Source organism: Emydura macquarii, unplaced genomic scaffold (assembly GCF_026122565.2).
Source record: "Emydura macquarii macquarii isolate MOO-44397 ecotype Brisbane River unplaced genomic scaffold, CSIRO-AGI_Emac_v2 contig_246, whole genome shotgun sequence".
Classification (NCBI taxonomy): Eukaryota; Metazoa; Chordata; order Testudines; family Chelidae; genus Emydura; species Emydura macquarii.
In genome coordinates this window covers 11,061-24,005 of record NW_027130383.1, presented here as the reverse complement: position 1 = coordinate 24,005, position 12,945 = coordinate 11,061, and the positions used below count along the sequence as shown (strand labels likewise).

General features: G+C 46.4%; 1 protein-coding gene across 1 annotated transcript; it reads right to left on the bottom strand.

Annotated features, from left to right (window-relative positions):
* Positions 1-894: 894 nt before the first annotated feature.
* On the bottom strand, positions 895-12,667 carry LOC137153516 (killer cell lectin-like receptor subfamily B member 1B allele C). Its single transcript, XM_067548969.1, has 6 exons — positions 12,583-12,667; positions 7,709-7,807; positions 7,156-7,323; positions 3,356-3,510; positions 2,635-2,747; positions 895-1,456 (listed from the first exon to the last, which is right to left on the bottom strand). The coding sequence occupies exons 1-6, from the start codon at positions 12,665-12,667 to the stop codon at positions 1,333-1,335; spliced, it is 744 nt and encodes a 247-aa protein (XP_067405070.1). The 3' UTR covers positions 895-1,332.
* Between the last annotated feature and the right edge of the window lie 278 nt (positions 12,668-12,945).

Sequence of the window (12,945 nt, the reverse complement as noted above, 5' to 3'; positions counted from 1 at the left end):
TTAAGCAACTATGGATTCACAGTCCCAATCTGCATTTCCTAATCTGCGTCATCAAAGGAAGCACCCATGTGGGTCAAGACACGTGTCAGCGTGCCTGCTCAACAGGATCTCTATGTACTGGTTCAAGGGAATGATCCTGCAGCTCTGCACTGATGGATTCTGCCATATCAGACAGCCACATCTCCTCCGTACCCTGGCACCATGCAACTTCCTGGTACACCCCACCCTGGCATTCATAAACCTACCGTTGTGGTTGAGCAAGGCCTGCAGAAGCAGGCGGCAGTACCCTCGGCAGTTGACACGTTCGTGTGTTCCTTGTGATGAGCAAACTGTGGGTGTGAGTACCACCCCTGGGCTTCCCCAGCTGTTCCGGGGTCAATCAAAACCAGCTGTTATTTCAGGTGTATTATTTATGCCCAGTAGAATTCAGTGCCCCCCAGCGTTCCACTCCTAGGGGCTGACCGTTGACGTGCCAACACCAAAGCATTTGGCCATGGACCTGTAGCAGTCTGGAGTGATGCCTCCAATGACCTACCTCCTGCATTTCAGAGATCTGGAGTTCCTACAGCGATGGAAAAACCCTTCCATCGCTGTCATCTGTGTCTACACTGGGGGTTACCGTGGCAACGTAGCTCTGCCTCTATAGCACCTATAGAGTAGTGGAGCCCTTGGGCCCCGCAGAGTATAACAACAGTGCCCTGCAGCTCTCCGGGGTTACCTGGACGTTGGCTCCAGCTGCACAGCAGTAAGCGGAGCTGGTGTGACTGTTTGCTCCCTCCCTGCAGGCGGGCAGCGTGTTCGGTGACCTGCTGTATTGATAAACACGAGTTACAAATGAGTCAGGCCTCAAAACTGAGAGATCCACTTAAAAATCACGAGACTTAAAAATGCTGAACGCTGAGTTCTTTTTATTGCCCGTCTGGGTGGTGAGCCATTGGCAGGCATGGTTTCTAGCGTTCTCTGCTAGGGTCAAAGACTCCCCTTTGTCTGCCCATCCTAAGAAAACCATGAGTGCTGAGACTGGCCCACTCGCAGGATTCCAGGAGCCAGGGCTCTAAGAAAAACCCCAAATGTGGGACTTAGAAGGGGCGGCTGGGGGGTAAGTTACAGCTGGTTTAGGGGAAATGTGCCAGTCCCTTTACTGCACCTAGGAGTCAGCAGGAAGCCGAGGAGGAACTGTGATTTAGAGCGTGCCTGAGTCCCGCTGCGTCCTGGTGTGATGTGCATTATACTCTGCCCTGCCTCACAGCTCTGCCTAAAGCCGCAATCTAGCCCGTGTGAGACTAAAGCTGGGCACTTTGCATTACAAATCCAGATCCTGCGTCCCACTGCTTATATCACAACAGCTTCTTTTTGGCAGATCCATTTGAGTTCAGCATCGCACGTCTCAGAGTGAATCCGGCTGCCTTTCAGTGTTCCACAGCTGCTCCCTTCAGCAGAGCCCAAGACTTGGAAGCTGCAGAAAGAAGCGACAGTCACTGTCATTGTGCTTCCCTTTAACAAGAGACGGCCCCAGCAGCAGCTATTTCTCCTCAACCGTCACTCTAACGGGAAACTTGGCTCCCCAGCATTGTCCTTCCTCTGTAATTTTCCTACAGAGCTTCTGTTGATAAAGGCACTGCAGGACGAGAGGGGGTGAGTTTGGCTGTCTCTCGCAAGGACCTGGGTTGAATCACAGTGGGTCAGCCACTGGTGCTTTTTCTGGAGAAGCTGCCCTCTTGTGCTCCCGCGTTTCCACTTTCCTTTGGAAACAAACTCTCGGGCCCTTATGGATTGGAAGAAAACCTGCACAATGTGACCCAGCTCTAACAAATGCAGCAAGTCTGCCTGAGTTTGCAGAGAGCCTGAAGTAATCGCTCTGGGAGAGCAAACTGCCACATGCATCACAGTGGGATGTCCACTCAGCTCTCTATTGAAGATAAATGAAATGTCAAGGCTGTCTGAAGGTGAGAAAGGAGAGTGGTTATCACATGATGAGGATTGGCCCAATTTCCTGGGAGCGGCGACTCATTTTGGCCCCACAAGTGGCTAGTGCCTGGGAGATATCAGCACCTTTCCCCTGCAGTCTGACCCTGGGAGTCAAAAGGCCTGGGGCAAGGTGTAAAACCCAGGAGCCCAGCTCAGCCCATACAGCACTGCAGGGTCCTAGGGATCACCTCTCATGGGGTGCCCCCATCACCACTGCCCTAGCAAACATTGTACTGATGCCCCCCCCCCTCCTTGCCTAGCAGCGGTGGGATCAGCAGCACCTTTCTTATACACGGTGACTGTCAACTCCCCCCACTCTCAGAGGAAGTAGGGGTGTGACAGAGCAAGTGGGGTCCAGGGGTTTGGGCGCTAGCCTGTGAGGCCTGGGTTCAATTCCTGCTCTGCCACAGATGCCTGGTGCGACCTAGGGCAAGTCACTTAGTCACCTTGTGCCTCAGTTTACCCACCTGTCAAATGTGGAGAACAGCACTGCCCTGCCTCACGGGGGTGTTGTGAGGATTAATTCACTGACGATTGTGAGGTGCTCAGGGACCACAGTGACATGGCAGGTAAGTACCTCTGACAGACAGACGTGGTACATTTAAAATGAGCAAGTTATACAATGAGAGCTTTCCCAAAGCATAGCAAACCTCAGGCAGCACTCACAGTGTTTGATCCAAGCGGGAACCATCCACCCAGGTCCATGTCCTCTCCGGGGGTGTCACTTTAAGTCCAGTCCAGACCTGATTTGCACCTCGTATCACATCCTGTATGAAATCCTGGGAAGTGCAAAGCCGAGGGCTGGGGTGAATGTGCCGTAACGGGCTAGAATTCCCTGAGCGCTCCCGTTCCATACCTGCTCTTGGCTACAGTGGCTCTGCCCATGATTGCAGCTGGAGAACCCATCCACACCTGAGCTAATTCACCCTCTCCCCTGGGCGGGCAGAGTCCCAGGGCAGGGGCAGGAAATGTGGCTCTCTCTGTGCAAACGTGGTAACACCAGTACCAGGCCTGGGGGTCACAGGCTGAGCTGGCCCTTTAAGGGGGTCCTGGGTTCAGTCTCACCTGTGACTAGGCGCCCCTAGACAGAGGTAAAGGCCGGGTGCAGCTACAAGGCAGCCCTTAGGGGTGCAAAGGCTGCAGGAGCCAGTTGGGAAGGGACGTCAGGGCTGGAAAATCTGTGGTGTTCTTGCTCTGAACTCTGTGTTCATAAGCTAGGCTCCAAGAAGGGGAGAAAACACCCCAGTGGGCGTTTGATGAACTGGGGGACAAGGAGAAATGAGGCGGGGGGTCGAGGCAGGCTGGATATAAACCCGCTGCACTGGGACTGTGCTCAGTGACTCCTGTCTCTCTCCAGCTGGAGGTTTATGATCCTGTATTTTGTTACCATCTCCTCCTGGGTCTGGATCACCAGCATGCGAGAGCTCTTCTGCGAGCAGTCCTCACGGCTCCCAGTCCAGGCTTTATGTTCTTTAGACAGCCAGTAGCACTTGTCCCCATGCAGCTGCCAGTCCCTGGGGCAGAGTTTGCACCCGGAGCCCTCTGGTGAGAGAGATGGGAACAGAGGTGTCGTTAGTTCTGAAAACTCAAACTCTGGCTGGCTGAAAACTCCTGTTCAAAGCTGATTTTTAATGGAAAATGCCAAGGTGACCACAATGAAAGTTTTTAGTTTGGCTGAAATTTTTCATTTTTTTGGTAGGGTGAGGAGACTCAAAATGGAAATACTGATTTTTTTTGGGGGGGGGAGGGGGGGAGAGAGGATTTCATTCAGTTTTGGAGGGGATTTAAACACTTTTAACATTTCCCTCCATTAGAAAAGAGAGGACGGACTGTCACTTTTCTACGTCCTTCAAAGGACATCAAACTTTTATTTCTTTTCATATTTTTCATGAACTAGGTTTGCAGGTATCAGCTCTAGTCCGAGATATTGCTTAAGTTTTCTCCTACAGGCATGAAAAGAGCCTTCAGCCTCGGTGTACCAGCGAGGGTTTTTCTCAGGGGTCAGTACTCAAACAGCAGGGGATGCTGTAGGTCCGGACTATGGGCCACTAGCTGAGCTGGGGGGTCAGAGAAGAGAGAATTCGCTTGAAGTGTTGCTCTCTTACTAAAGATCTACTCCGACTCACTCACAAGTTCTGGGCTCAGTGCAGGAATCACTGGCTGGGACTGGCTGGATTGATGCAGTAAAATGTAATTCCTGGGGTTTGACCGGGTCAGATCATAAAAGCTGAGCAGAGACAGGCCCAGCCTGTGCTCCGACGGGAGACCTCGAGGGAACTCAGCGTTGAAACAAACAATACGGTGACGGCGTGCGGAGGAGGAACACCCCCTATTAAGGCAGAACTGAACCCAGTGCCCAGCCTGGCAGTAGGGGCGCTGTGCCACTGCTGGTGCCATGGTTCTGCTGAGAACTAAAGCAAGACCCACCTGGGTCACTAAGAACATAAGAGCGTCCATGTGGGCTCTGCCCACTGTCCAGACGGCTCAGTGTCCTGTCTCTGACAGTGCCCGTACCAGAGCTGCAGGGGAGTGCACAGAGCAGGGTAACTATGGAGTGATCCACCCATCGTTCACTCCCAGCTGCAGGTAATCGGAGGGTCAGCATGGCACCAGTCACAGGGTTGTATCCCTGACCAGCTTGGCTAATAGCCAGTGATGGATTTAGCTTTCATGAATTTATTTATTTATTTATAGCCCAGTTACCCAGTTCTTTGGCCATCACAACATCCCCTGGCAATGAGTTCCACAGGTTAGTTGTGTCTCAGGTGAAAAAATATTTCCCCTCGTATTAACTTGCTGTCCATTAATGTCATTGGGTGACCCCTGTTTTCTGCATTGTGGGAAGGGTAAATAACACGTCTCTAGTCACTTTTTCCACCTCATTCGTGTCCTGTCATCTTTGTTTTCCAGGTCCACTATATCCTTTTGGAGCTGGGGTGACCAGAACTGTACAGAGCATTCAAGGTGTGGGCACTCCATGGATTTATACAGAGACATGATGATATTTTCTGTCTTATTTTCTATCCCTTTCCTAACAGTTCCTAACATACTGTCGGCCTTTTTGACCATTATTGCATATTAAGTGGAAGCTTTTATAAAACTATCCCAAGTGACCCCAAGATCTCTTTTTTGAGTCATAACAGCTCATTAAAAACCCATCAGTGCATTGGTATAGTTGGGATTATTTTCCCAGTCTGTACTACCTTGCACTTATCAATAGTGATTTTCATCTGCCATTTTGTTACCAAGTCACCCACTTGTGAGAGCTCCCTCAGCAACTCCTCACAGGCAGCTTTCGCCTTAACTACCTTGAATAATGTTGTAAATTCTGCAAACTTTGCCACTTCATGAATATGTTTGACATTGCTGGTCCCAGTACAGATCCTTGCCAGATGCTGCTATTTACGCTCTCACCTGTGAAAACTGACCATTTATTCCTACCCTTTGTTTCCTCTTTCAAGCAGTTACTGATCCTGACAGGACCTCCCCTCTTATCCCAGGGCTACTTTATTACCATAAGAGCCTTTGGTGAGGGACCCTGTCAAAGGCTTTCAGCAAATCCAAGCACACGATATTGACTGGATCTCCCTCATCCACCTGCTTGCTGACTCCCATGGAGAATTCCCTTGACAAAAGCCCTGTTGACACTTCCCCAACACATCATGGTTATCTACGTGTTTGTTAATTCTAGTCTTCACTGTCGTTTCTACCAGTTTGCCCAGTACTGAAGTCAGGCTCACCAGGATGTAATTGCCAGGATCACACTGGAGCCCTTTTTAAAAATTGGCATTATATTAGTTACCTTCCAGTCATCAGCCTTGCTGTGTGCTGCTGAACAGCTGTTGAGTTTCACCCCAGAGATGGCTGCATTTCAGAAGTGGGGGAAATGATTCCTGAGAGTGCTACATAGTTTGTAAAAAACTCTGTGATCCAACCTCTACAGACATGGTATTATTACACTAAGAGTATAGCTGCCTGTATTCCAGCAATGGGAATTACTCTCACCACTAGATGTCACCGCTGCTCCCCTGCACAAACAGCTGAGAATTAATTTGCTGTACTTAGATTGTAAACTCTGGGGCAGGCGCTGTCTTTGTATATGTTTTTTACAGCACCTGACACAATGGGGCCTGGTCCACAACTGAGCCTTTTGCTCCTGCCGCAATACAAATCAATAATAATCAATAATTAATATTATAGTAGGACAGAGAGGCCACAAGCCTGGATAGGGCCCCACTGGGGTAGATGCTGCACATACACATGGTAAGACAGTCTCTGCCCCAAAGAGCTACCAGTATAAATAGCTGGAGCTACACAAAGAGCAGCAGGATGACAGGGAGAGTGAAATAATCCTATTGGTACAGAAAGACGCAGCCACAGCATTTATCTTGCACCCACCAAGTGGGGTGATGAAAACAAAAAAAAAGACAGAGGCGTTTGGGGTGCATAGTACATCAGAACCAAACCTAAAGCATTACAGCATATTTAAAAGTGCCCCATCTACTGAAAAATCACCTGCTGTCTGAACATTGTTTTCCTGCTGCAGTTACCAGGAGACTTGATTGACACAAAAATGGCCTTTTTTCAAAACGAAAATCTTTGCAGAAAACTTGTTGCATTTTTACTTTTCTAGTTATTGTTGAAATAACCTTCCTCCTCCTGAACACTTTGACTAAAATATGAAAGTTTACTCCCATGGTTAGCCCCCTTTACACTGTCACTTTGAACATGTTGCCATCTCTCGTATTTTTATCTCACTTCTTGTGAAGTTTGGTGTTTTCTTTCAAGCCCAGCTCCCGGAGTCATGGGATTATGTGAGACTCTGTTTCATTAAAGAAAGTTTCCATCTGTCATAATTGCAGAGAAAAGTTTGACAGCATGACCCATGTGCAACCTACAGGCTCAGAAATCAGAAGGCAAATCTAAAGAACCCAAAATGTCTAATTTTCCTACCGTAAGCCAATCTCATGATTTTTTAGGGCCTGACTCATGGTTTTTGAATGCTTTGGGATCGCAGCACTGGAGTAATGTAAGGGGCCTCAGTATGAATGAGAATCTGGTCCAATGTATTTCAAGCTTACAGTGTCCCTTTAACATGGTTACTGGGGTTTTAGTCACAGCAAGATTTTTGCAAAATCTTTAAGGGAGAGCGACTCATGGCTCTGGGACAGTAGGAGCTGTGGTCACCTGCCATGCTGCCATTGTGGGGTTCACAGAGAATTGGTTTCAAGCGAGACCGGAAATCCTCCAGGCAGGAGCTGCATTCAGTGCTATTGACGATTCTGGTTTCATTCTTTTCCGATGTATTCTGAGCTCCTCCGGTCTGTCCTTCACATGGGACGTGCAACTGGGAAACTTCAAAACAGCATCAGCGTCAATAATAATCACTTCTATTGCAGCTATTTAGAGATTAAAAAAACCAATTGTGGAGGGTGTAAAATGATCAAACAGTGTAGTATTCATCACTGCTAGGGTGCGGATAGAGGAAGAGAGAATCCCATTCACTACACAGTATAGGTGGCATTTCTGTCTTTTGTCCACATGTAACAGTAAACATGTCTCACCTGGATCACACAGGTCTCAGCTCTTAACTGCACTTTGTGCCTGTAACATTTGGCCCTGGGTGGTGATGTAATGTCTAGGATTTCATTCGCAAATGGACTGGAATCCGGAATGGAATATTCATTCCGAGTTGGTGCACCATTAAACCCAAACGGATAAATAGATTGGAGCTACTTACCCCAAACCCCCAGCACTATCACAGCTATTGTCAGGACAATGTTCCCAGCCCATCCGACCCGTACAGCGATATGATGCCACCGAGGACATGGAGGGGAACCTAGAAGAGACAATGTTGTGAGAAACACCATCAGCAGCAGTGTGAGAAATAATGAAACTTCTTCTCTGGAGCCAATTGCAGCCTCCTTACACGGGAGTTCCCCTCCTCTCCATATAACACGAGGGGCAACTTTAACAAAGGCAGCATCTTTCACCCATTTATCCTAGAATCACCTTCACACCTTTTTCCACACTGTCCCTTCTGCATGGACGACCCTCCCTCACTCATTCTACACAGCCATTCCCCTGTGTGTTTTGTCCCATTTATGTAGATCCCAGTTCTATAAACGCTGGTATGTCAGGAGTCACCAGGTGGTGCTGTTACACACGGTCAGATAAATTCCTTTCCCTGCAGTGTGTGAGCACTGGTCAGTCTTTGAAGAAATGCGATGTTATTGTTCATTTTGTGGTATAGTTACTTTGTGGGGGAGCTATTGCACTGGCAGGGCAGTTTGCTCTCTGCCTTAATTTCTCTGACTAGAGTCACATCTTGGGGCAGAGCTGCTTCCCGGGAACCAGGCATTGGTATTTGGTTTGAGATTCCTGAAAAAAAGGGTCTGTTTGCATGTCATCTGTGAGCACGTCCATTCCAGGACTGGTGTATCTGGTGTAAATAAACAGATTGCACCGAGAAAATACCCAGCCTCCAGCTCACTGAATTCTTCTCCAGTGTCAAAACAACAGGGCAGGCTCCACTGTCTGCTGTCACTGAGCAGAGGGGTGACAATACTTGTGCCTGCCCTTAACTTTAAGCTCATAAGTAGTCCAACTGATTTCAACAGGACCAGTTATATGAAAAAAATAAAGTGTGTGTGTGTGTGTAAGTGTTAGCAGGACTGGGGCCTTAGTTCATAAATGGTCTTGTTGAAAGACCAAATGTTTGTGCAGCGCCTAGCACAACGAGTCCCCAGTCATGACTGGTGCTCCTGTAATAAAAATAATACTAAGCCTGTCATCCAGAGGCCCTGTCACCTCTGGGCCACCCGAGTAAATCAAACCATTTTTGAATGTTGAGAAAAGAACTAAAGATGAGAGGTCGTGGGAACCGGGAAGAGAATTAATAATAAGCAGTCCAAAAAGTGTTCCCAATTTTTTCGAAATTTTAAAATTTTTGCCCCACTGAAGCCCCCTCACTCACACACACACACACACACACACACACACACACACGCACGCACGCGCCCCGGGTCAAAAAGTTTGCAAGTGTTTTGCTGAATATTTTTTCCAATTTGGTTTTTCAAATTTTGAAATTTCAGAATTCTAAAAATTACAGCCATCTTTACTAATGATCCTAGCTATTTACTCTATCAGAGCTATTTGACCGTATGGCTGCAGAGTAAATCTCTGGCTGATGCATCAGCACTGTTAGCATAGGAAGGAATAAGGCAATGGAGAACTAGGCTCTGCATCACAGTTACACACATGCTGCTCTGTTGTAGGCAATGGGTTTGTCTATATGTCAGCGAGAGCCTAAGCTAAATATAGTGCATATGGATGGTTACATTTTCCATCAAAACTATTTTTCGATAGAAAATTGAATTTGGGACTGAAATTTTCTCTTTTTTTCCTTTTTTTGCTAAAAGCGTTTGCTTTCTCTAGAAAATGTTGATTTCTTTTTGTCAAAAAAACGAATACCCTCAAAATGCAGTATTTTGATTCTGAAATGTCACCCACTGTGGGTCTCATAGAATTGCAGTTTGGGTGTCTCATTCCCCTCTTCTCATTGATGGGTTGCAGGGCCACCCAGAGGCGATGCTAACAAGGGTAGATTGCTCCACACCTCCTATTTGAGTGTGTCCCCAAACCTGTGGAACAATAGGGTTATTGGATGAAACACGGAAGCGTGGAGAGTTCCAGTTTCAGATTTTGCTCCAGGCCCACAAACACGCCCTAATAGACCAGGCTCCCCAGCCACGCTATGTTTCATGATATACCATGACCATGTGAGTGTTGTTCTGAGAACTGAGCAGGGTTGCCAATCGTCTGTAAATTTACAGAGCGTCAGTAAAAAAAGTACCATTTTAACACTGTCCGTAAACATGTAAATAAATGAAAATGTCTGTGAAATTGGATAGAAATAAAGCATTGTATTTTGTCATGGATTGGCATAGTTCAGAATCATCTCTTGTATCATAAGACTGCACCGGCCATGACTTCATCAATTTCCTGTTTTCTATTATTGCACCTGCCCAAAGAACCCGATTGATCAATAAACTGCAGCTAAAACAACTGCATAATTCCAAATTTCTCTGCACAGAATATCGTGAGTGAGTACACACTTTGTGACATTACTGTATTGTTTATGGTATTTTTAGTGATGTCAGTAAAAAGTTTATCGTGTCAGTAAAAAAAAATCAGCTTCAGATCTTCACATCAGTAAAAACTATACAAATTTACCTTAATTGTGAGCTCAAATGTGAGAGGTGAGAAAGTTTGTTACATGTCACAATAACCTGTAATAATGAATGGTGATAGGAAGAGGTGCAGAAGGGAGATGGAAAGACAACTCATTCAAACAAAAAACCCTACGGATACAAATCAAGGCCTGTGTTAAGATCCTGTTTGGTAAACAGGAGGAGTGTGGGACTGGAAATTAATGAACCAACCTTGACATGTCAGAAAATAGGCTTAACTGGTAAATAAAATACTGAGGGGATGGACTATTCCACCCACCACTCTGTTTCGGGGTCCTTAAAAGAACTTTTGGGGGAGGGGTATGGAAAAGAGAAAGCCGAGAAGAAGCTGTCTGCCAGCAACCACTACAGCAAGCGTTACCATCATGGTTGCCACGCGGACCATCTCCTAAGACCCTGAGATCCACTGCTACCCCATTGGGCCTTCATCATCCTGATCTTGAAAGACGTCCTGACCAGACTGGGCCAGGTAGAGGAACCCAGATGACATTGCTACTTCCCGCTGCTCTGGCTAAATTCCAAACACAGCCTAGGATGTGAGACTTCGTCACCCTCCCGCCTTGTAAGTTCTTTTTTCCTTCAAGTAAATCTGTAACCTTACTGTACTTACAGAAAATACACTGTAAAATAGCTATTTAATATTTACATTATTCTTTCCCAAACAGCCTCCAAAGCATCAATATTTTTAATTCATTTAATATAATTTTTCAGGGGAATCACAAATTATTTCTGATATTCAGACTACAGCCATTAAGTTAAATTGCAACATGTGGTTCCTTGTATTTTAAATATTCCTAAAACATTGATAATGCGTCATTGTCCTCATCCCCCCTAACTCCCGACTCTCCACGCTTCAGCTGAGCTATGGTGCAATAACTCGCTGTCTGTCCTACACTCACAAACAGAACACATCATCTCTGTCCCTGGAGAGCTTTCCTGGTTTTGTGTCGTTTCAGCATCCAGTAGAAAAATCCCCTTCATTAGCTCTGTCATTCCCACCCCCACCTCTCCTTGGCCAGGTTCTTCTCCTTTCTTCCTCTTCTTTGGTCCCAGTAACTACGTCCATACATTTATGGACAGTCAGTAAAAAATGTACAATTTTAACACTGTCCGTAAACCCGTAAATACATGAAAATGTCCATGAAATTGGGTAGAAATAAAACATGTATTTTGACATTGATTGGCATCACTCAGAATCACTTCTTTTATCAAAAAACTGCACTGACCAGGACTTTATCAGTTTCCTGTTTTCTATTATTTCACCTGCCCAAAGAACCCGACTGATCAATTAACTGCAGCTAAAACAACGGCATAATTCCGAGTTCCTGTGTACAGACTATCGCAAGTGAGTACACACTTCTGTGACATTATTGTATTGTTTATGGTATTTTTAGTGATGGTAGTGAAAAGTTTACTGTGTCCGTAAAAAAAAATCTACTTCAGATCTTCACGTCAGTAGAAACTAAAACGCAAGGTTGGCAGCCCCGTAATTCGAGTTCCTACATTCCTCAGACACTGGGCTTCGCTCTCCCTACAGGCTAGCAGACTCTCTTCCCTCCTGCCCCCACAGTCAGGGCTGGCCCTAGACCAAATGGCACCACAGGCGAGGAAAGTCGTCGGCCCCTTCCCCCATTTGTTAAACTTTTGAATACCTTATTTTTATTGCATTTGTAGCCAATTTCACCCCGAGCCTGGTGCCCCCCATGCCCGATCACCTGGGTTGCCTGCCCCCTAAATCCACCCCTGCCCTCAGTACCTACCATCTGCCACCTTCTTCCTGACCCTCTGCACAGAACTGGCTCCCTACCTAGCTTCAGATTCCACCTCTTCTATCAGACCTATGTGGATTTGAACCTTCTCTATAACACAACCATTAAATTCTATTCTACAAGCTCCCCACCTCCCCCGTGCTCAATCATTCTTCCTCTGACTCACCCCATATGCTGCTCTCTGCCCCTCACTAGAACCCATTATGCTATGTATTGTTACTTCAATGGTTTACTGGTATGCTCCAAATATGTCTGAAATAAGTAGGAAGGTGTCATACAAAGCACAGCTGGATGGTATTGCACTTGTATTTGCATGTTTACACTGTCAGTGGCTATGAAGTTTTCTGTGACACAAACTAAAGTGCACTAGATCACCTTAACGGAATGCAGTTACCAAATGCTGAGGGTGGTACAGAATTTCACATTAGCTAAGTCCCACCATACGTAAAGCACAGAGCTGCTTCTTGGCTTTGGACACAGCTTCTCTAAGCTATCTGTGCTGCAAGCCAAACACAAAATATCTTAGAAAAAACGGAATTTCTAACCAAAAACTGACCATATCAGAACAAAAATAGGAAACAAAATCCACTTACTGAGGTGCTGAGATCGTTGTGGTGGTCTTGAAGAGGAACTGGCTCCAGGAATATTTAAATCAGCATAAATTATATCTCCAGCCATGGCAGTACAGAGGAAGGTGAGAGGGTACAGAAGGGAGATCTGTGCCTTAGAACAGTCTCATGCATGTGTCTGCCCTCTGCTGAACAGCAACGTATTAATATTCTGTTCTGTGTAGGATCTTATGCCGCGCTCATCACCTTAGTGTCAGACTTCTAGTAGTGTATTAAGCAATGTGACCAACATCTGTTACGTGTTTGTTCTCTCATCACTTCCCCAGAGGAAAATGTGCAGTGGAGTGTCTTGGTTTGGTGGGGTTTGGGGTTTTTTGTTTTGCTTTT

Coding starts and splice junctions, on each gene's coding strand:
- LOC137153516 (XM_067548969.1), bottom strand. CDS start 12,667: ATGGCTGGAGATATAATTTATGCTGATTTAAATATTCCTGGAGCCAGT. Junction 7,324..7,708: donor GATAGTGCTGGGGGTTTGGG/GTAAGTAGCTCC, acceptor GCTGTTTTGAAG/TTTCCCAGTTGCACGTCCCA. Junction 3,511..7,155: donor CCACAATGGCAGCATGGCAG/GTGACCACAGCT, acceptor CTCTCTCACCAG/AGGGCTCCGGGTGCAAACTC.